Consider the following 20,029-nt stretch of genomic DNA (forward strand, 5'->3'; position numbering starts at 1 on the left):
CCATTGGAGAGAGAATGTATTCTCTGCTCAGGGTATTTTTAGCGACCACATGCTTCTGTCTCTCAGGAAGCAACAGCTGAGACAGTGGGATGGGGAGGGCTGGGATGTCTATTTCTGACCCCTGCACTGTCGTCTGGTTTTTTCTAGAAATCAAACAAAGCTGCTTTATTTTTACCCTCAAAGATGGGGACAGCGTGTTTAGAGGCAGGGATAACAGAGAAACATATGCCTTGACATTCTCAGCATCCTGTCACCACCAGGAAAAGAGGAATTCACTTCCCAAATGCCAGTGGCAGTGTGTGCACAGAGCAGTGTGGAAGGAGCTGGAAGGACACCAACAGTTCAGCACAGACTGGGGGAGCAAGCAGGACATCCTAGATACCCTCACCATCTTGGATGCACTAAACCTCTTTGAAACAGCACCTGAGAGCTCCAGTGCTCAGCTGTGTAAGAGAATCTGAGCCCCCTCGGTGGAAAAGGAGGGTCCAACAGAGACACCAAACCCTGGAACAGCAAGGCCGTGGCTTTACTCTCTGCGCAAGTTCAGGGAGATACAAGGAAAGGCCTTCATGTATAAGAGTGAACCTCACTGTGGAAACTGAACCCAGTTCACATTGCCCTTCAGCATTTTTTATCATTTAATAGCACTTCACAGGGTTGGTTCCTGCTAATCTCACTGTCCACCAAGGAAACCTGATGCTCTTTCCTCTTCCACCTCTAAGCACTGTGCAGATAACAAAGATTGCAAACCTCTTCCCATGTCTCTGTGCTGCGCAGATAAATCTGCCTGGTTAATAGCAAAAGTGAGATGCAGAGAAAAAAGAGGGTAAATCCTGTGTATCCTGTGGCAGTAAAATAAATCCTTTACATTTCCAAGGCAGTGGGAAGTATCACTGGGCTCTTCAAGACACAAAACTGCTCAGCACCTTCTGCTAAAAGCCTCTGGCAGTGTTCCTTGACTGCAAATGAAGTCTGGTATTATAACAAATCCCAGTCTTATAGCCTGCCCGTGTGTGCCAAGTACAAACAGTATCAATCCACAGCTCCATAAATTCAGGGTGATCTGGCTGTTCATGTGCTTATGAGCAGTATTTTCATACCAAACAGACACCTCCAGTGCTCCTGAGGAAGGCCAGAGCTGTCCCAGAGCCATCAGCAAGAGCCTCCCTGTTCATACTGTGCAGCCTAGAAAAGTCACTACAGGCAATTAACTCCTAAAAGCAATTACATTTTAGCTGCAATACTCTGTGTGTGATAGGTGATGTCAGAATGCTCAGGTCTCATCTGTTATTCAGAGGTTATTCCCTTAACCATAGGCCTCTTTTAGAAACTGCCAGAAGGACTGTAGCACTTCAAAATCAGTGCTGATTGCTTTTTGCTCCCAAACTCACACAACCTGGAGTGTGGCTATATTGAACACAGTCATTAATCACACTAAGCACTGTTTCTGGTTCCCAGATAACAAATAATACATAATAGAATAGAATAAGAGATCAAATACTATAATTACAACAAAGAATCTACCTTTTCAAAGTAGATGGTGGATCTTGGGGATTCCTTCTTTTGCAATTTGTATTTAGAGCAGAGAACCTACTTTGAGCCCCTTGAAAAAATATTGAATTTCAGAGCCAGCTGGAGAAGAACACCAATTCTGGAGCATGGAGCAAGGTTGACCCCTCAGCAGGAGATTATTCTGTGCTTTGGGTCTGTCTGGATTCTTGGCTAGAGGGGTGAGTGGCCCCATCATCCCAACAGCAGAACTAACGGCACCCTCTGCTGCCCTCTAAAAATTTTCCAAAGCATGATTTTATTAAATTTAGAGAGGAAACATACAGAAAACACATGGAATGCATTCCCTCATAAGTTGTCCATTTCTGTGAATGGAAAATTTTTTGCCCAGTTACCAAGAGAGTCCTGGACAATTATATTCCGCTTTTAACGTTTGATGAGTGACATCCACTAGATCACTAATGGCACCAGCTCTCTATCCACACAGGACCATAGAGGTGGAGCCTGATTCAAACTGCAGTCTTCAGGAGGGCCAGTACAAGGCCAGGAGTTGATCTGGAGTATTTTTCTTAAAGGAGAGTGAGGGGTTTGTGCTGCTGCTACATCTGGGTTACACCAAACCCCACCAGCACAGGTCTGTGAGTGAGTCAGTCCCTGCCAGTGTGCAGCCACTGTTCTGCCAGTGCTAAAGACCTACCATGCACACACCAGTGAGGAGAAACCCCCCAGTGTCAGCTCCAGGGGACACACAGTCAGCATATTCTCCTCCTGTAGACATGTGCTTCCAGAGCACAAACTCATTTGATGATTTGGCGCGTTCCCCTGATAATGAGCCTCTTTGCTCAGCTATTTTTTTTAATCATTTGTTTATGGATGCCACATTGCAACCTCCAGAAATGTATTTATGGGGTTTTCCCTGCTCCGACATTGTAAATCGTAATCTGCAAAATGTAGAGCAATTTATCACTGACCATTGCCCAGTTTTATGTTAATGTTTGAACATGCCCATAAACCAATTACATCATCTTACCTCTGACCAACTGTTAAGGCAGAAGGATGGTATAAAACCAAGCTTTCCTAACAAGCAAGGCACCTTCTCTTGTGTCAGGAGCACAAAGAGCCTTTCCACCATGAGCTTCACTGGAAAATATGAGCTCCAGTCCCAGGAAAACTTTGAGCCCTTTATGAGAGCCATTGGTAAGTGCCGGCATGTGCTCTGTGCTGCTTTTTCTCTGCAGATCCCACTGACTTCTGGGAGCCAGCTGTGCTGATGTGCTGATGATGTAGATTGAGACATCTCTGAGATTTCCTGTTTCTGTCTGCCACGTTGTAATTCCTGGGATTTTAAATGCATTTGTGTGGAGATTGATCTCAATCTAGAAGAGAAAGCATCTCCCTGGCTGGACTGGGGGTCAAGAGATGATGGGTGATGTTTTATGGCTTGCAGGAAGTCAGTCCTGGCAGGTTCTGCAGCCACTGGCCAGTGTGGCTGAGTGCTGCACACGTGTGATGAGCCAGCAGGACCTTGGGGCCTTAGGGGCACTGCAGATCTGCTCCATCAGGCTGTGGAATTTGAGGGCAAGCAGGACATTGCTCAGCCACTGTGCTGCCATGCTGCAAAGCCTCACATCCCACTGTCCATCAGAATAGCTGGTGTTCTTTAAATGCTAAAGGATGAATGTTTCTGAGAGATTTCCACTTGTGTCTGCGACAGGGAATGTGGTCCTGCAGGGATCCAGGGAGCTTTGCACTACTTCTGTACAGTCATGTGCCAGAAGGGCTCTATTTGTCAGATCACCTTCAGGCTTTGGGAGAAGATTTTATAAGCTGGTTCTGAGGAACTCTGGATCTCATAAAAAACTCCAACATTTATTCCTTTATTCTGTCTTGATTCAATCTGTTTTTCCTTGCCTGTCAGTGAAGGAAGGAAAGCAGGATTTATTCTTAGACAGAGAGGTGATGTTTCTGCTCCCAGTCAGGTCAGCAAGACACAGGACGTGTCTAGTTCCCTCCCAAAACTCAGGATGACAGTATTAATCTTCCTCCTCAGCAGACTCAGAGATATATATGGCTCTTGGGGAAGCATCATCATTGAGAGGTTTATCCACACTGGAATAGAAATTTCCCCAACTGTAGGTCCCCAAACCCTGCTACACTGATTTGTTCAGCAGCAGCAATCTGCCCACAGATGGCTCCACTGTTCACTCAATGTCTCTTGTTCCTGGGCAGGGCTCCCTGAGGACCAGATCCAGAAGGGCAAGGACCTCAAGAGCATCTCAGAAATTGTGCAGGATGGGAAAAAGTTTACAACAACTGTAACCACTGGCTCCAAAGTGATCAAAAACCAGTTCACCATTGGGGAGGAGAGTGAGATTGAGCTCATGACTGGAGAGAAAGTGAAGGTGAGTGAGCAGCCCCCTTCTCTGCCCAGGGCTGTGGGGGCTCAGGGACATCAAATTTCCCTTCAGGCCATTCCCTGTGAGCAAAGGGACCGACCATACCACAGGTATTAATTAATGTACTGCATTTCCTGCAGAAAAAGCCTTGTGTTTCTGCATCTATTTTAACAGTCACTTTGCAAAATACTAGAAGCCACTGTTTTAATATCCTATTTGGAAAAGGGGAATAGAGATGCTTTGGTAAGAATTTTTAACAGGAAAAGTTCTTCAAGATTTGAAGTGGAAAGGGATTGACTTTGTGTCATGTTGCAACACAAAACATACCTCTGCCTTAATTTTGTTGACTCAAAGGTAGTGCAGGAAAATCAGACAATCATAAACCAAAACATCTCTACTTTTAAGTCCCAGTAGCTGGTAGCATCTCTGCTAGCTTTTCCCACTGCTTCAGGGTACCCTGGGTGAGATGATTTGGCAAAGTGAGGAGTTACCACCCTTGAACTTGGGTCAGCTCCTGTTCCTGGACATCAGTTTCCAGTAGTTCACAGAATGTCAAGGCAACACCACTGGTGAATACTGCCTCTCATCTCTGCCTCAGGACAAGGAATGGAATTGCAGGGACTTTTGAAAGCAGGAGGGATGATCACCAAAGCAATGCCCTGGGAATGGGGCTCTGAGAGCTGTACCTGCTATACCATTTCCAGCATCACTGCACTCCCTGTGCCATCAACCAGGGGGAAACAGTTCTTAGAAGAGTTTTAGCCTCTCTACATGAGCAGCTCAGGGGCAAAAGAACATATCTTATAGCTGGGCAAGACAGATAAACAGAAATGGGCTCTGCTGCCTCATTTATTTGATTAATTTCATTGAGCAATGACAGCTGCCCTGGGGGTGCTGGTGCTCTCTGTAGCCTTTTCTGATGTGCAGCTCAGGTGTCTCTGCAGTCCCCTCCTGCTACAGCAGGGGAAGGACAAAATGCAGGGGTCGAGGTGGTCTGCAGCAATAACAGGAATGCTTCTGTCTTCCACCAGGTTTTGGTGCAGATGGAGGGTAACAACAAACTGGTGGCAGAGGCAAAAGGGATTAAAACCATCGCGGAGCTCAATGGAGACATCATGACCTACGTAAGTGTAGAGGGGCAATGGCTGGAATAACAGAGCTGCCTCCAGGGGCCTGGCCCTAGGAAGCTACAGAGGCACTGGGAGGTGCTGGAGCAGAGCACATGATTGCACACAGGCTCTGCAGCCAGAAAATGATCCCAATTTAAGACCCCAGTCTAGGCACAGGTGATCAAAGTTTTGGGTAATGAAGGCATGTTCTCACCCACCCAGAGGAACAGGTATGTGCCAGGGCTTGGCACTCTTAGAGAAGAAAGGTGAGGTAAACTGATCCCAGCTGGGAGATGCCAGCTTATCCCTACCTGCTTTGGAGTATTCATGAAGAAATCCAAAGCTTTAACAATTCTGCTTATAAGACCTAGACTGGGGATCAATCTTGTTTTGATTTGCAAGACCACATCCTAAGTACAGTTTGGAGCTAAATACCATGATGAACCATATGTACGCCTTCCAACTTGAGATATTCAACAATTCTACACATTCATAAAAAGGTAACACTTTCCATTTCTTTTTCAGAGAATGACCGTGGGTGACATCACTCTCAAGAGAGTCAGCAAGAGGATCTAGACATCTTACACATGTCAGTATTTTACCATGTAAAATGGCTCCATTAAAATAAAGGTTTTTATTAAACCTCTTTGCTGTCATCAGCCTCTTCACTGCTACTATAAATAGACACCAGCCTTGTAGAAGCATCCGTGACTTACAGGGACAAGGTACTCTGCAAACCTGAGATATTCTAGAATATGTGGTTTTATTGCAAGGGTCGTGGGTAGAAAGGGCCTTCCCTTCAGCCACCAGCCTCGGCTGAAGGGAAGTCCCAGATAGAGAACAAGAGAGAGCAAAACGGTATGGGCTAAGAAGAGGGGAGAGAGAGAGCAAGAGGGCAAGCTGGTAGGGGTCAGAGTGCAGGGGGAAGAGAGCAGAGGTAAGAGCAGGGAAAGGAGAGCGAGGTCCAGAGAGAGAGCAAAGAGAGCGAGGTCCTGATTACAATACATTATATCTCCTTTTGTGATGAATATTCTAATTTACAGTGGCGAACCAATACAAGACACAAAATCCTATAGAATCTACATACAGCCTATAAGAACTACTACATTACCATGTGTTATATTTTAAACTCTAAAAAGTACTCTTTAGACTTTTCTGTTTTGCTACATTGACCTTTGGATCCCTTCGCCAGCAGAAAGGTATTGTTCAATCAAAAGGGATTCTCCTTCAGCTGGCCAGGCTATTGTCTTTAGGTTATATAGTAACTAAGACTCGGTATCCTACAACTCAAAGTAAGCTTCCATTTCTATCTCAACTGTAGCTTTCACATTTTCAGAATCTTTTGCCAAGCAATCATATTTATAATGTTTCCCTGATTCATCTTTCCCAACACAGCCTCCAAAGCTCATGGAAACAATGGTAGAAATTGGGCAACAAACTGAGCTAAGGGTGTGCTCATGTTGGGGAATGGTGCTGAGGCAGGGCACAGGCTCAGAGCCACTGAGTGACACATGCTGATGAGTTCTTCCAGCCATTTCCTGGGGACAGGTGCCAGCGTCCTGCTGGGAATGCCCAAGTGGGTGAAACTGAAGTACAAACTGAAGAGCTAAAAGGACACACCATGGAGGAATGATTTTGTCACCAACTCCTGTAACTGAGCTCAGGGTTAAGACTACAAGAACTCAACATGTTGAAGTGAAAAATGACATTTTTAATGTGAGCTTTTGAAATGACGTATTAAAATAAAAACTAAAGGTGTCATCCCTGCTATGGCAAAGATTCATAATCATGTTCACCCACTGACAGTTAAAGGACAAAGAAACAGTGAATGAAAGATACACAATTAATATCCAATTTATCCTCTGTCCATTTAAAATCCAATTCTTTGCTACTGCCAGATTACACGGTGTCACTGATCAGCTTCAGCTACGAGATAATCAGGGCTGAAGGCAGCAGCTGGTAGCACATGCTGGTTTCTTTCCCAATGCAGCTTTCCAAAAGGATCACTGCCACTCCCTTAACTCTACCTAAACCACCCAAATTCTGTGGCCCTGCTGGTCACTCAGATCACTTTGGCCATGTCTGTAAGGAAAGGGAACAGAGTCCTTTTCCTGCCCAGTGCTCCCCAGCCCAGATCAGCCATGGGTGCAGGACCCATCGGGGCATTCCCAGCAGGATTCTGGCACCTGTCCCCAGGAAATGGCTGGAAGAACTCATCAGCATGTGTCACTCAGGGGCTCTGAGCCTGTGCCCTGCCTCAGCACCATTCCCCAACATGAGCACACCCTTAGCTCAGTTTGTTGCCCAATTTCTACCATGGTTTCCATGAGCTTTGGAGGCTGGTGTCTATTTATAGTAGCAGTAAAGAGGCTGACGACAACAAAGAGGCTTCAATAATAATTTTATTTTAATGGACCCATTTTACATGGTAAAATACTGGCATGTGTAAGATGTCTAGATCCTCTTGCTGACTCTCTTGAGAGTGACGTCACCCACGGTCATTCTCTGAAAAAGAAATGGAAAGTGTTACCTTTTTATGAATGTGTAGAATTGTTGAATATCTCAAGTTGGAAAGTGTACATATGGTTCATCATGGTATTTAGCTCCAAACTGTACTTAGGATGTGGTCTTGCAAATCAAAACAAGATTGATCCCCAGTCTAGGTCTTATAAGCAGAATTGTTAAAGCTTTGGATTTCTTCATGAATACTCCAAAGCAGGTAGGGATAAGCTGGCATCTCCCAGCTGGGATCAGTTTACCTCACCTTTCTTCTCTAAGAGTGCCAAGCCCTGGCACATACCTGTTCCTCTGGGTGGGTGAGAACATGCCTTCATTACCCAAAACTTTGATCACCTGTGCCTAGACTGGGGTCTTAAATTGGGATCATTTTCTGGCTGCAGAGCCTGTGTGCAATCATGTGCTCTGCTCCAGCACCTCCCAGTGCCTCTGTAGCTTCCTAGGGCCAGGCCCCTGGAGGCAGCTCTGTTATTCCAGCCATTGCCCCTCTACACTTACGTAGGTCATGGTGTCTCCATTGAGCTCCGCGATGGTTTTAATCCCTTTTGCCTCTGCCACCAGTTTGTTGTTACCCTCCATCTGCACCAAAACCTGGTGGAAGACAGAAGCATTCCTGTTATTGCTGCAGACCACCTCGACCCCTGCATTTTGTCCTTCCCCTGCTGTAGCAGGAGGGGACTGCAGAGACACCTGAGCTGCACATCAGAAAAGGCTACAGAGAGCACCAGCACCCCCAGGGCAGCTGTCATTGCTCAATGAAATTAATCAAATAAATGAGGCAGCAGAGCCCATTTCTGTTTATCTGTCTTGCCCAGTTATATAAGATATGTTCTTTTGCCCCTGAGCTGCTCCTGTAGAGAGGCTAAAACTCTTCTAAGAACTCTTTCCCCTTGGTTGATGGCACAGGGAGTGCAGTGATGCTGGAAATGGTACAGCAGGTGCAGCTCTCAGAGCCCCATTCCCGGGGCATTGCTTTGGTGATCATCCCTCCTGCTTTCAAAAGTCCCTGCAATTCCATCTTGTCCTGAGGCAGAGATGAGAGGCAGTATTCACCAGTGGTGTTGCCTTGACATTCTGTGAACTACTGGAAACTGATGTCCAGGAACAGGAGCTGACCCAAGTTCAAGGGTGGTAACTCCTCACTTTGCCAAATCATCTCACCCAGGGTACCCTGAAGCAGTGGGAAAACCTAGCAGAGATACTACCAGCTACTGGGACATAGAAGTAGAGATGTTTTGGTTTATGATTCATTGTCTGATTTTCCTGCACTACCTTTGAGTCAACCAAATTAAGGCGGAGGTATGTTTTGTGTTGCAACATGACACAAAGTCAATCCCTTTCCACTTCAAATCTTGAAGAACTTTTCCTGTTAAAAATTCTTACCAAAGCATCTCTATTCCCCTTTTCCAAATAGGATATTAAAACAGCGGCTTCTAGTATTTTGCAAAGTGGCTGTTAAAATAGATGCAGAAACACAAGGCTTTTTCTGCAGGAAATGCAGTACATTAATTAATACCTGTGGTATGGTCGGTCCCTTTGCTCACAGGGAATGGCCTGAAGGGAAATTTGATGTCCCTGAGCCCCCACGGCCCTGGGCAGAGAAGGGGCTGCTCACTCACCTTCACTTTCTCTCCATTTCATCAGCTCAAAGTCACTCTCCTCCGCAATGCTGAACTGGTTTTTGATCACTTTGGAGCCAGTGGTCACAGTCATCATGAATTTTTCCCATCCTGCACAATTTCTGTGGTGCTCTTGAGGTCCTTGCCCTTCTGGATCTGGTCCTCAGGGAGCCCTGCCCAGGAACAAGAGACATTGAGTGAACAGTGGAGCCATCTGTGGGCAGATTGCTGCTGATGAACAAATCAATGTAGCAGGGTTTGGGGACCTACAGTTGGGGAAATTTCTATTCCAGTGTGGATAAACCTCTCAATGATGATGCTTCCCCAAGAGCCATATATATCTCTGAGTCTGCTGAGGAGGAAGATTAATACTGTCATCCTGAGTTTTGGGAGGGAACTAGACACGTCCTGTGTCTTGCTGACCTGACTGGGAGCAGAAACATCACCTCTCTGTCTAAGAATAAATCCTGCTTTCCTTCCTTCACTGACAGGCAAGGAAAAACAGATTAAATCAAGACAGAATAAAGGAATAAATGTTGGGGTTTTTTATGAGATCCAGAGTTCCTCAGAACCAGCTTATAAAATCTTCTCCCAAAGCCTGAAGGTGATCTGACAAATAGAGCCCTTCTGGCACATGACTGTACAGAAATAGTGCAAAGCCCCCTGGATCCCTGCAGGACCACATTCCCTGTCGCAGACACAAGTGGAAATCTCTCAGAAACATTCATCCTTTAGCATTTAAACAAGACCAACTATTCTGATGAATGGTGGGATGTGAGGCTTTGCAGCATGGCAGCACAGTGGCTGAGCAATGTCCTGCTTGCCCTCAAATTCCACAGCCTGATGGAGCAGATCTGCAGTGCCCCTAAGGCCCCAAGGTCCTGCTGGCTCATCACACGTGTGCAGCACTCAGCCACACTGGCCAGTGGCTGCAGAACCTGCCAGGACTGACTTCCTGCAAGCCATAAAACATCACCCATCATCTCTTGACCCCCAGTCCAGCCAGGGAGATGCTTTCTCTTCTCGTTTGAGATCAATCTCCACACAAATGCATTTAAAATCCCAAGAATTACAACGTGGCAGACAGAAACAGGAAATCTCAGAGATGTCTCAATCTACATCATCAGCACATCAGCACAGCTGGCTCCCAGAAGTCTGTGGGATCTGCAGAGAAAAAGCAGCACAGAGCACATGCCGGCACTTGCCAATGGCTCTCATAAAGGGCTCAAAGTTTTCCTGGGACTGGAGCTCATATTTTCCAGTGAAGCTCATGGTGGAAAGGCTCTTTGTGCTCCTGACACAAGAGAAGGTGCCTTGCTGGTTAGGAGAGCCTGGTTTTATACCATCCTTCTGCCTTGACAGTTGGTCAGAGGTAAAATGATGTAATTGGTTTATAGGCATGTTCAAACATTAACATAAAACTGGGCAATGGTCAGTGATAAATTGCTCTACATTTTGCAGATTACGATTTACAATGTGGGGGCAGGGAAAACCCCATAAAATACATTTATGGCAGTTGCAATGTGGCAGCCATAAAAAATGATTAAAAAAAATAATAATTGTGCAAAGATGCTCATTACCAGGGGAATGAGCCAAATCATCAAATGAGTTTGTGGTCTGGAAGCACATGTCTGCAGGAGGAGAATATGCTGACTGTGTGTCCCCTGGAGCTGACACTGGGGGGTTTCTCCTCACTGGTGTGTGCATGGTAGGTCTGTAGCGCTGGGAGAACAGTGACTGCACACTGGCAGGGACTGACTCACTCACAGACCTGTGCTGGTGGGGTTTGGTGTAACACAGATGTAGCAGCAGCACAAACCTATATGGAGAAATTGCTGAGTCAACCACCCCTCCATGAATGCTCTCTGAACCTGTCTGGCTCCATCCCTAGTGCACAGGGATCATGTCCCTACGGATTTTCCCCCCTCCCAGCCACCCTCATCCACTCTCTGTCTGTCCCACCAGCCAAGGTTTTCCCTCTCTTTCCTCATCTGGCAGACACTGCCTGTACTGATTAACCAGAAGCTGAGGCTCACTGCAGCAGCACACAGAGCAGGGCTGAGGCAGCAGCAGCCACACAGACGGCAGCAGAAGGCTCTGACAGCATCTCCAAATTGGAAGGAGATAAGTCTTTTTCACTCTTATGCATGATTTCACTTAAGAAAAAAGGACAAAGAACTGACTTTGGAAGAGAGAAGGAATTCATTGAGGCACGAAGCCAAGCCTGGGAGTCCAGACCAAGAGGATGGATGCTCAGATGCCATACAGAAATATGGGATGCTCAGCCAAAGGGACAGAACTAGAAGAGGAGCCCAGCTTGGAGTCCTGCTTTGGAGGGAGGCTGATGCTGGCCCTTCTTCTGATGTGGCACTTGGGAGAATTCCAGCTCCAAGAGCTGGAATGCTTCTTCAGTACACGAGTGACTGTGGCTCTTATGGGGAGAGGAGATGAACACGTTTTGGTAGATCACTAATGGCACCAGCTCTCTATACACACAGGACCATAGAGGTGCAGCCTGATCAAACTGCAGTCTTCAGGAGGGCCAGTACAAGGCCAGGAGTTGATCTGGAGTATTTTTCTTAGAAAATAGTGATGGGCTTGTGCTGCTGCTACATCTGTGTTACACCAAACCCCACCAGCACAGGTCTGTGAGTGAGTCAGTCCCTGCCAGTGTGCAGTCACTGTTCTGCCAGTGCTACAGACCTACCATGCACACACCAGTGAGGAGAAACCCCCCAGTGTCAGCTCCAGGGACACACAGTCAGCATATTCTCCTCCTGCAGACATGTGCTTCCAGAGCACAAACTCATTTGGTGATTTGGCTCATTCCCCTGATAATGAGCCTCTTTACTCAGCTATTTTTTTTAATCATTTGTTTATGGATGCCACATTATGACTTCCATAAGCCTATTTTATGGGGGTTTCCCTGCCCCCACATTGTAAATTGTAGTCTGCAAAATGTACAGCAAGTTATCATTGACCATTGCCCAGTTTTATGTTAATGTTTGCCCATAAAATGCCCATAAACCAATTACATCATTTTATCTCTGACCAACTGTTAAGGCAGAAGGATGGTATAAAACCAGGCTCTCCTAACCAGCAAGGCACCTTCTCTTGTGTTAGGAGCACAAAGAGCCTTTCCACCATGAGCTTCACTGGAAAATACCAGCTCCAGACCCAGGAAAACTTTGAGCCCTTTATGAGAGCCATGGGTAAGTGCCTGCATGTGCTATATGCTGCTTTTTCTCTGCAGATGCCACTGATTTCTGGGAGCCAGCTGTGCTGATGTGCTGATTGAGACACCTCTGAGATTTCCTGTTTCTGTCAAGAAAACAGGAATCCCACGTTGTAATTCTTGGGATTTTAAATGCATTTGTGTGGAGATTGATCTCAAACTAGAAGAGAAAGCACTGGACTGGGGGTCAAGAGATGATGGGTGATGTTTTATGGCTTGTAGGAAGTCAGTCCTGGCAGGTTCTGCAGCCACTGGCCAGTGTGGCTGAGTGCTGCACACGTGTGATGAGCCAGCAGGACCTTGGGGCCTTAGGGGCACTGCAGATCTGCTCCATCAGGCTGTGGAATTTGAGGGCAAGCAGGACATTGCTCAGCCACTGTGCTGCCATGCTGCAAAGCCTCACATCCCACTGTCCATCAGAATAGCTGGTGTTCTTTAAATGCTAAAGGATGAATGTTTCTGAGAGATTTCCACTTGTTTCTGTGACAGGGAATGTGGTCCTGCAGGGATCCAGGGGGCTTTGCACTACTTCTGTACAGTCATGTGCCAGAAGGGCTCTATTTGTCAGATCACCTTCAGGCTTTGGGAGAAGATTTTATAAGCTGGTTCTGAGGAACCCTGGATCTCATAAAAAAACCCCAACATTTATTCCTTTATTCTGTCTTGATTTAATCTGTTTTTCCTTGCCTGTCAGTGAAGGAAGGAAAGCAGGATTTATTCTTAGACAGAGAGGTGATGTTTCTGCTCCCAGTCAGGTCAGCAAGACACAGGACGTGTCTAGTTCCCTCCCAAAACTCAGGATGACAGTATTAATCTTCCTCCCCAGCAGACTCAGAGATATATGTGGCTCTTGGGAAAGCATCATCATTGAGAGGTTTATCCACACTGGAATAGAAATTTCCCCAACTGTAGGTCCCCAAACCCTGCTACATTGATTTGTTCATCAGCAGCAATCTGCCCACAGATGGCTCCACTGTTCACTCAATGTCTCTTGTTCCTGGGCAGGGCTCCCTGAGGACCAGATCCAGAAGGGCAAGGACCTCAAGAGCACCACAGAAATTGTGCAGGATGGGAAAAAGTTCGCAATAACTGTGACCACTGGCTCCAAAGTGATCAAAAACCAGTTCACCATTGGGGAGGAGAGTGACTTTGAGCTGATGAATGGAGAGAAAGTGAAGGTGAGTGAGCAGCCCCCTTCTCTGCCCAGGGCTGTGGGGGCTCAGGGACATCAAATTTCCCTTCAGGCATTCCCCGTGAGCAAAGGGACTGACCATACCACAGGTATTAATTAATGTACTGCACTTCCTGCAGAAGAAGCTATGTGTTTCTGTATCTGTTTTAACAGTCACTTTGGAAAGCACTAGAAAACCAGTTTTAATATCCTATTTGGAAAAGAGGGATGGAGATACTTTGGTAAAAAATTTTGGCAGGAAAAGTTCTTCAAGATTTGAAGTGGAAAAGGATTGACTTTGTGTCATGTTGCAACACAAAACATACCTCCGCCTTAATTTTGTTGACTCAAAGGTAGTGCAGGAAAATCAGACAATGAATCATAAACCAAAAAATCTCTACTTTTAAGTCCCAGTAGTTGTTAGCTTCTCTACTAGCTTTTCCCACTGCTTCAGGTTACCCTGGGTGAGATGATTTGGCAAAGTGAGGAATTACCACCCTTGGGTCTTATTAGCTGCTTCATTTATTTGATTAATTTCATTCATCAGTGACAGCTGCCCTGGGGGTGCTGGTGCTGTCTGTAGCCTTTTTCAATGTGCAACTCAGGTGGCTCTGCAATCTCCTCCTGCTACAGCAGGGGAAGGGCAAAATGCAGGGGTCGAGGTGGTCTGCAGCAATAATAGGAATGCTTCTGTCTTCCACCAGGTTGTGGTGCAGATGGAGGGTAACAACAAGCTGGTTGCAGAGTTGAAGGGGAAGAAGTCTGTCACAGAGCTCAATGGAGACACCCTCACCCACGTAAGTAGAGGGGCACCCACATAGAGGGGCAATGGCTGGAATAACAGAGCTGCCTCCAGGGGCCTGGCCCTAGGAAGCTACAGAGGCACTGGGAGGTGCTGGAGCAGAGCACATGATTGCACACAGGCTCTGCAGCCAGAAAATGAAGGCAGTTTCTCATTAGAGTATGATCCAGAAAGTCCTTTTTATGATCCCTTTTTAAGACCCCAGTTTAGGCACAACTGATCAAAGTTTTGGGTAATGAGGGCATGTTCTCACCCACCCAGAGGAACAGGTATGTGCCAGGGCTTGGCACTCCTAGAGAAGAAAGGTGAGGTAAACTGATCCCAGCTGAAGGATCCCCTACCTACCATTTGGGGTATTCATGAAGAAATCCAAATCTTTAAAAATTCCGCTTATAAGACCTAGACTGTGGATCAGTGATTTAGAAGACCACATCCTAAGTACAGTTTGGAACTAAATAACATAATGATCCTTATGTGTGCCTTCCAACTTGAGATATTCAACAATTCTACACATTCATAAAAAGCTAACACTTTCCATTTCTTTTTCAGACAATGACCGTGGGTGACATCTCCCTCAAGAGAGTCAGCAAGAGGATCTAGACATCTTATACATGCCAGTATTTTACCATGTAAAATGGGTCCATTAAAATAAAATTATTATTGAAGCCTCTTTGTTGTCGTCAGCCTCTTCACTGCTACTATAAATAGACAGCAGCCTCCAAAGCTCATGGAAACCATGGTAGAAATTGGGCAACAAACTGAGCTAAGGGTGTGCTCATGTTGGGGAATGGTGCTGAGGCAGGGCACAGGCTCAGAGTCACTGAGTGACACATGCTGATGAGTTCTTCCAGCCATTTCCTGGGGACGGGTGCCAGAATCCTGCTGGGAATGCCCCGATGGGTCCTGCACCCATGGCTGATCTGGGCTGGGGAGCACTGGGCAGGAAAAGGACTCTGTTCCCTTTCCTTACAGACATGGCCAAAGTGATCTGAGCTAAGGGTGTGCTTATGTTGCTTCAGTTGCTGCCTGGAGAAAGGAATGCTTGTATCTTTTATTTAAAGAAAACCCAACAACAATTAAAATTTTATTTTATATTTCTTAAATTTTTTTATCAATATCTTTTTATTAAAGAGCTGCACCCTTGTGCCAATCAGTAATTGGTCTGCTCTGCAGTGAACCATTTCCTAATGTCAGAAATTTGATCCACTCGAAATTCACACCACCAGCACTATTAAATATCTTGGAGGCATAAAAAGGACAATGTCAGTCTGGCAGTTCTTCATGGCCACAGCTCTTGATTGATTCTCTCAAAAGTTTCTGACGCCATGATTACAAACAGTCAGGTACCTTTTTAAAGAAATTTTCCTTAGCTGCCAGGAAAGATGTGTTGTGAATCTGAAAGCAAAAAACCTCAAGTTTGGCTTAATATTTACAGAACTGTTTGCACACAGGCAGTGGGAGCATAGATCTCCCCATGCTCTGTCAATTTTGTGTGCAACAAATGGCCTTGAGGCAGAGTTAGAAGGAGAAAGGTCAGACTTGTTCATGACCCCTCTCTGGGAGTAAGCAGGGACTTGTCATTTAGCTGCTGTGGATGTGCATGGTGGCCTGGGGAAGGAGACTGCAGTGTCCCAGACCAAACTTTTTGGCCATTTACAGCTTGCTGCCTGGTTGGGATTTAAGTGAGAGACACATCAGTTTATTCCTGAGCTTGCCTAAATGCAGTTTGTCAGAATACCATGTATAAATACACTCCCCAGCATTACATATCTATCTATCTATCTATCCATCTATCTCTTTTTATATAATTTATATATATATATGCATATATATATAATATATCTTTAGTTATATATTTAGATATATTTATATATCTAAATATATACAAACATCTATTTGCCTAAAAATCTGGTAACTGCACAGAAATAAAAAGAAAAATGCTATGCGTGTTTGTACATTTTTTTTTTTCATGTGGTTTGAAGCTGAAATTATACCAGATCAGGGTTTTTAAAAGTGGTTACCCAGCACTTCTGAAGTCGCTGTGCTTCCAACCAACCTCAGCAGCTGCTGCTGCTGTCCCCCTTTGTGGATCAGGGTGTCCTGGCCTTGTTTGGGCTCAGGGAGGCAGGTGAGGCTGTGCTTGGCCGTGTGACATTGGCAAAGCTGGAGCTGAGCTCCCGTGCTGTTTGCTAAGGGAACAGCAGGGGAGTGCCAGGAGCTGCATCAAAGCAAGTGACCTTGCCCTGCTCGAGGTGCTGCTCTGCCTTCCCCAGCCAAGTTACTGCTTGGGAACCCTGCCTGTTTCATGTCAAATATGTTAATCATCAACCTATGAACATGCAAGAAAACATGAGCAGAGTGAATCCTGGAGGTTCCAAAAGGGAGGCAAATACTTTGAATCCTGTGTCTTTGTTTTTGAGGCTGTTTCTCTCTTGGGGTAAAAGAATTATTGGGTTTAACAATGGCCTGGGGTAGGCAGGGAAAGGGGAATTGCATAGTCTGCCTGCAGCGTTCAGAGCAGGGCTTGTGCAGAGGACCTGAAGCCTGTGTGACATCGTACTGAAAGCTGCTGGACTGATTAAATACACTGAAGTTCTGAAAACTGGTAATTTAAAACCAATTTCATAAGAGGCTGTTTAGTGTCTCTCTCATTGTATTCAGGTCACAGGAAAGCTTCTGTAAGCCTTGATGTGGGATCTGAAAGCCATGACATTGTTGGTTTGCACCACTCCGACTGTGCCTTCCCCAGGGTGAGTCTGTTTGAAGAGCCACCTGTGCTGAACTCTGTGCTCAGTGAATCTGCCCAACTGAAGCTTTCTGTTGTGGGCTGTTGTGCTGTGGGATAGAGTAGAGACCAGAGCCCTCAAAACCTTGAATTCTGTCTGATTTCTCTTCGTTTTAGGTTTGTGAGTATAAGAGGAAGGTTGAAAAGCCCTGAAAAATAATGTAGTCTGCTTTTTATTTCTGGTTTCTTTTTGAATTTGTATTTTGTGGTTGATTGCAATCTTGGCTCTATATTTTTTTATGCTACTGCTAAATTATAAATCTAGGTAGTCAGAACCTGAGCTGTCAAGTAGTTTAGTCCATCCTCCAACAGACAAACTTAACTAAACAAAGCTGAGCAGGGACATGGAGGTGCCAGTAGCAATTCATTGGTCGGAAGTCCCAGGAACCTCAGCCCCAAGGTCCATGAGAATTCAGTTTTAAGGTCAAAGTGTGCATGGGGTTCTTGTTTCAGTTCCCTTTCCTAAACTCTTCTAGCCTTTATTTGAGACTGATAATGCCTCTGTTTTCTCCAGTGGCTTTTTTTTCTCACTCAGATCTGATCTTTCCTCTGGATTTCTGGCACTCTGTCACAGAGGGCTGTGCAAATTTTGCCACTGTCATTTATTACTAGGGCACCCTTGCTTCATATGGTCACATAGACCTCCTTTTCTTAGGAAGTCAGTCTAAAAAAACTTAGAAAACTTCCCAGCAGATGGAAAGGCCATGATGTACTTGTACACCCTGAACACACTAATTGGAGAGAAATAAGTGCCAATTGACTCACTTTTAAGAAAAGAGTTGCACTCTTGGAAGTCAGGAGGAGGAGATTAACATCTCTGAAAATACTGAAAAGGGATGATTTGGCAGAACAAGGAAATGGTTTTGTTTGTTCAGTGGACATTCCCAAATGTGTACATGAACTCCATACTCTGCTTGCCTACACACTGGGAAGTGGTTGCAGAAGCTGTCCTCTAAACTAAAGTTCTTAGTGTGGAACATGAAAGAAAAGACCTCAAATGAAGTGCTCTTGTCACATTTCCATTAAAAATGATGCATCTATGATGTAAATGCAGCAAATGAGACATAGCAGATTCTCATCTAGCAGAAGTGACTTATAGCTTTAATTTAGGTAAGAAATAACCAATTTTCTAATGGTTATTGTTCACATGTTTCCTGACCTCCTTGTTCCTGGCCTTTCACATTTGTGCCAGTAGTTCTTTACATTTAAAGTATTAAACACAGAAAATGATGATGTTATTTACTCTTTCCTTAAATACATTTTTTCACTTCTTAGATACAAATGTCAGTAATGAAATCTGTTCTTCCCATTAAAGCCATCAAAGCATTATAATTCTAATTTGAGAAACAAATGGAGCCACAGATCTTTGTCACATATGAGCAGAAAACCTTTCAGATCTTCCTGAAGACCCCTTGGAGACCACAGTGTCCAGGGCAGGTATGAGCATTCCTCTCTGCAGGCCCAGCAACACTAAATTTAGATCTGTTCTTTGTCTGGAGAACTTGTGTGCTGCTTGGCTCTGAAAGAGCTGCTCTATACATAAAGGACAAGGTAAAACTTTACATGCAGAGCACAAAACCAAGGTTAAAGCTGCTGTTCAAAACTGAGCTTGGATGGAAGACTTCTGCATTCCAATTCTGGCTCTGTCCCTGGTTCACCAGGTTCATCTGGATTAAGTAGCTCTTCCAAGGCCTCTTGTTTCAGCTACAAGTGGTGCAGAAAGGGATTCTGGCAGATTTTTCCTGCCCATGCTGTGCCCCCAAAGCAGATTGCTGCTGGCACTTTCCTTCCTTTCTCTTGAAGGTTGCCATTCCTTGGACATCCCTATGTCTCTGTCTGCTGCTCTCCCTCACAGACAAACAGAACTGCTGAAACCCTCCTAAAGGGCATCCAACATGAGAGGGAGGTCAGACACCCTTCTGAAGGAGCAGGAATAACAGAAAATGCCTGCAAGCAGTGGAATTGCTTGTTCAATGAACACAGTAGAGCCCAGAGACTCTTCTCTGAACAGAGCTGTCACACTCACTGCCCTGTGAAGAGTGCCATGAATGTGAAAAATAGTGTCACTATTTTAGAGTTTGTTTTCCCCTTTATAGCTCTTTATACATCAGTTTCATGACTGGCTGCAGTACGTGAATAATTTGTGGCAAGATCTGAGTTCGCAGTCTGCCTGAAAAAGTCCACAACTGAAACAGAACATTTCAGAGTGAAGTGAGCAAAAAACTGTTCTCACACTGGCAGGTTCTCACCAAAGAAAGGGAGAACCACTGAGTCCCCTTGTGTGCCCTGAACTTGGGCTGTGGTCCCAGAGAGGCACAGGGAGCACCAAACCCCTGCCAAGTCAACCCCACTGTTGGCTTATGAGCCATGTCCTTGTCACATCTAACCTGGTAACTTTTCCAAGCATGTTTCCTTAAAGATTGAGGGGAATTCAACCAAAATCACTACAGGTCACCCAAATGCAATGCCTTGTGCTGGATCTCAAATATGCTGTTTATCCATGGAACCAGATCACAGTGTAAAACAGCTGTTTGAGCAAGTCAGAGAACTATTACAGCTTAATTAAATTAAGGGCTTTTTTCAGCATGGAGTTCCTGGGCAGCACTGCCATCCCACACCACAGAAGCTGACAGTGTGCTTGGTGGCTGTGTTTATCTACCAGAACACCAAGAGGAAAGCACCAGGATGAGGACTGGGAGATTTGTAATTCTCTTTCCACAAGCTTCTCCTACAATGACTTACAAGTTTCCCAAGTGTGGTGCCAGGTGAGCTCTTCCAGCTGCAGCTCTTTTAACAATAACCTGTTGTAGTTGCTGGTTCTTCTGGACATCCCATGGTGGAAGGGACCTGAGGGAGGAGGTCAGAGCCCTGCCAGATCTACTGATG

At 45.4% G+C, this 20,029-nt stretch overlaps 2 protein-coding genes and 1 pseudogene across 3 annotated transcripts; 2 read left to right on the forward strand and 1 right to left on the reverse strand.

Moving 5' to 3' along the window:
• Positions 1–2,619: 2,619 nt before the first annotated feature.
• Positions 2,620–5,641, forward strand: LOC310909751 (fatty acid-binding protein, liver-like). Its single transcript, XM_083861874.1, has 4 exons — positions 2,620–2,706; positions 3,739–3,911; positions 4,937–5,029; positions 5,540–5,641. Exons 1-4 carry the CDS (start codon positions 2,640–2,642, stop codon positions 5,588–5,590), a joined length of 384 nt encoding a protein of 127 aa, XP_083718000.1. The 5' UTR covers positions 2,620–2,639; the 3' UTR covers positions 5,591–5,641.
• Positions 5,642–7,415: 1,774 nt separating this feature from the next.
• Positions 7,416–10,422, reverse strand: LOC310909213 (fatty acid-binding protein, liver-like; annotated as a pseudogene). The gene is made up of 4 exons: positions 10,356–10,422; positions 9,151–9,323; positions 8,030–8,122; positions 7,416–7,519 (listed from the first exon to the last, which is right to left on the reverse strand). The product of its transcript is annotated as a fatty acid-binding protein, liver-like (transcript).
• A 1,794-nt stretch (positions 10,423–12,216) lies between these two features.
• LOC310909750 (fatty acid-binding protein, liver-like) lies at positions 12,217–15,020 on the forward strand. Its single transcript, XM_083861873.1, has 4 exons — positions 12,217–12,362; positions 13,391–13,563; positions 14,261–14,353; positions 14,908–15,020. Exons 1-4 carry the CDS (start codon positions 12,296–12,298, stop codon positions 14,956–14,958), a joined length of 384 nt encoding a protein of 127 aa, XP_083717999.1. The 5' UTR covers positions 12,217–12,295; the 3' UTR covers positions 14,959–15,020.
• The last annotated feature ends 5,009 nt before the right edge of the window (positions 15,021–20,029 follow it).

Source organism: Zosterops lateralis (genome assembly GCF_965231275.1).
Source record: "Zosterops lateralis genome assembly, chromosome: 5".
Taxonomy (NCBI): domain Eukaryota; kingdom Metazoa; phylum Chordata; class Aves; order Passeriformes; family Zosteropidae; genus Zosterops; species Zosterops lateralis.

Coding starts and splice junctions, on each gene's coding strand:
- LOC310909751 (XM_083861874.1), top strand. CDS start 2,640: ATGAGCTTCACTGGAAAATATGAGCTCCAGTCCCAGGAAAACTTTGAG. Junction 3,912..4,936: donor TGACTGGAGAGAAAGTGAAG/GTGAGTGAGCAG, acceptor GTCTTCCACCAG/GTTTTGGTGCAGATGGAGGG. Junction 5,030..5,539: donor ATGGAGACATCATGACCTAC/GTAAGTGTAGAG, acceptor TTTCTTTTTCAG/AGAATGACCGTGGGTGACAT.
- LOC310909750 (XM_083861873.1), top strand. CDS start 12,296: ATGAGCTTCACTGGAAAATACCAGCTCCAGACCCAGGAAAACTTTGAG. Junction 12,363..13,390: donor GCCCTTTATGAGAGCCATGG/GTAAGTGCCTGC, acceptor GTTCCTGGGCAG/GGCTCCCTGAGGACCAGATC. Junction 14,354..14,907: donor ATGGAGACACCCTCACCCAC/GTAAGTAGAGGG, acceptor TTTCTTTTTCAG/ACAATGACCGTGGGTGACAT.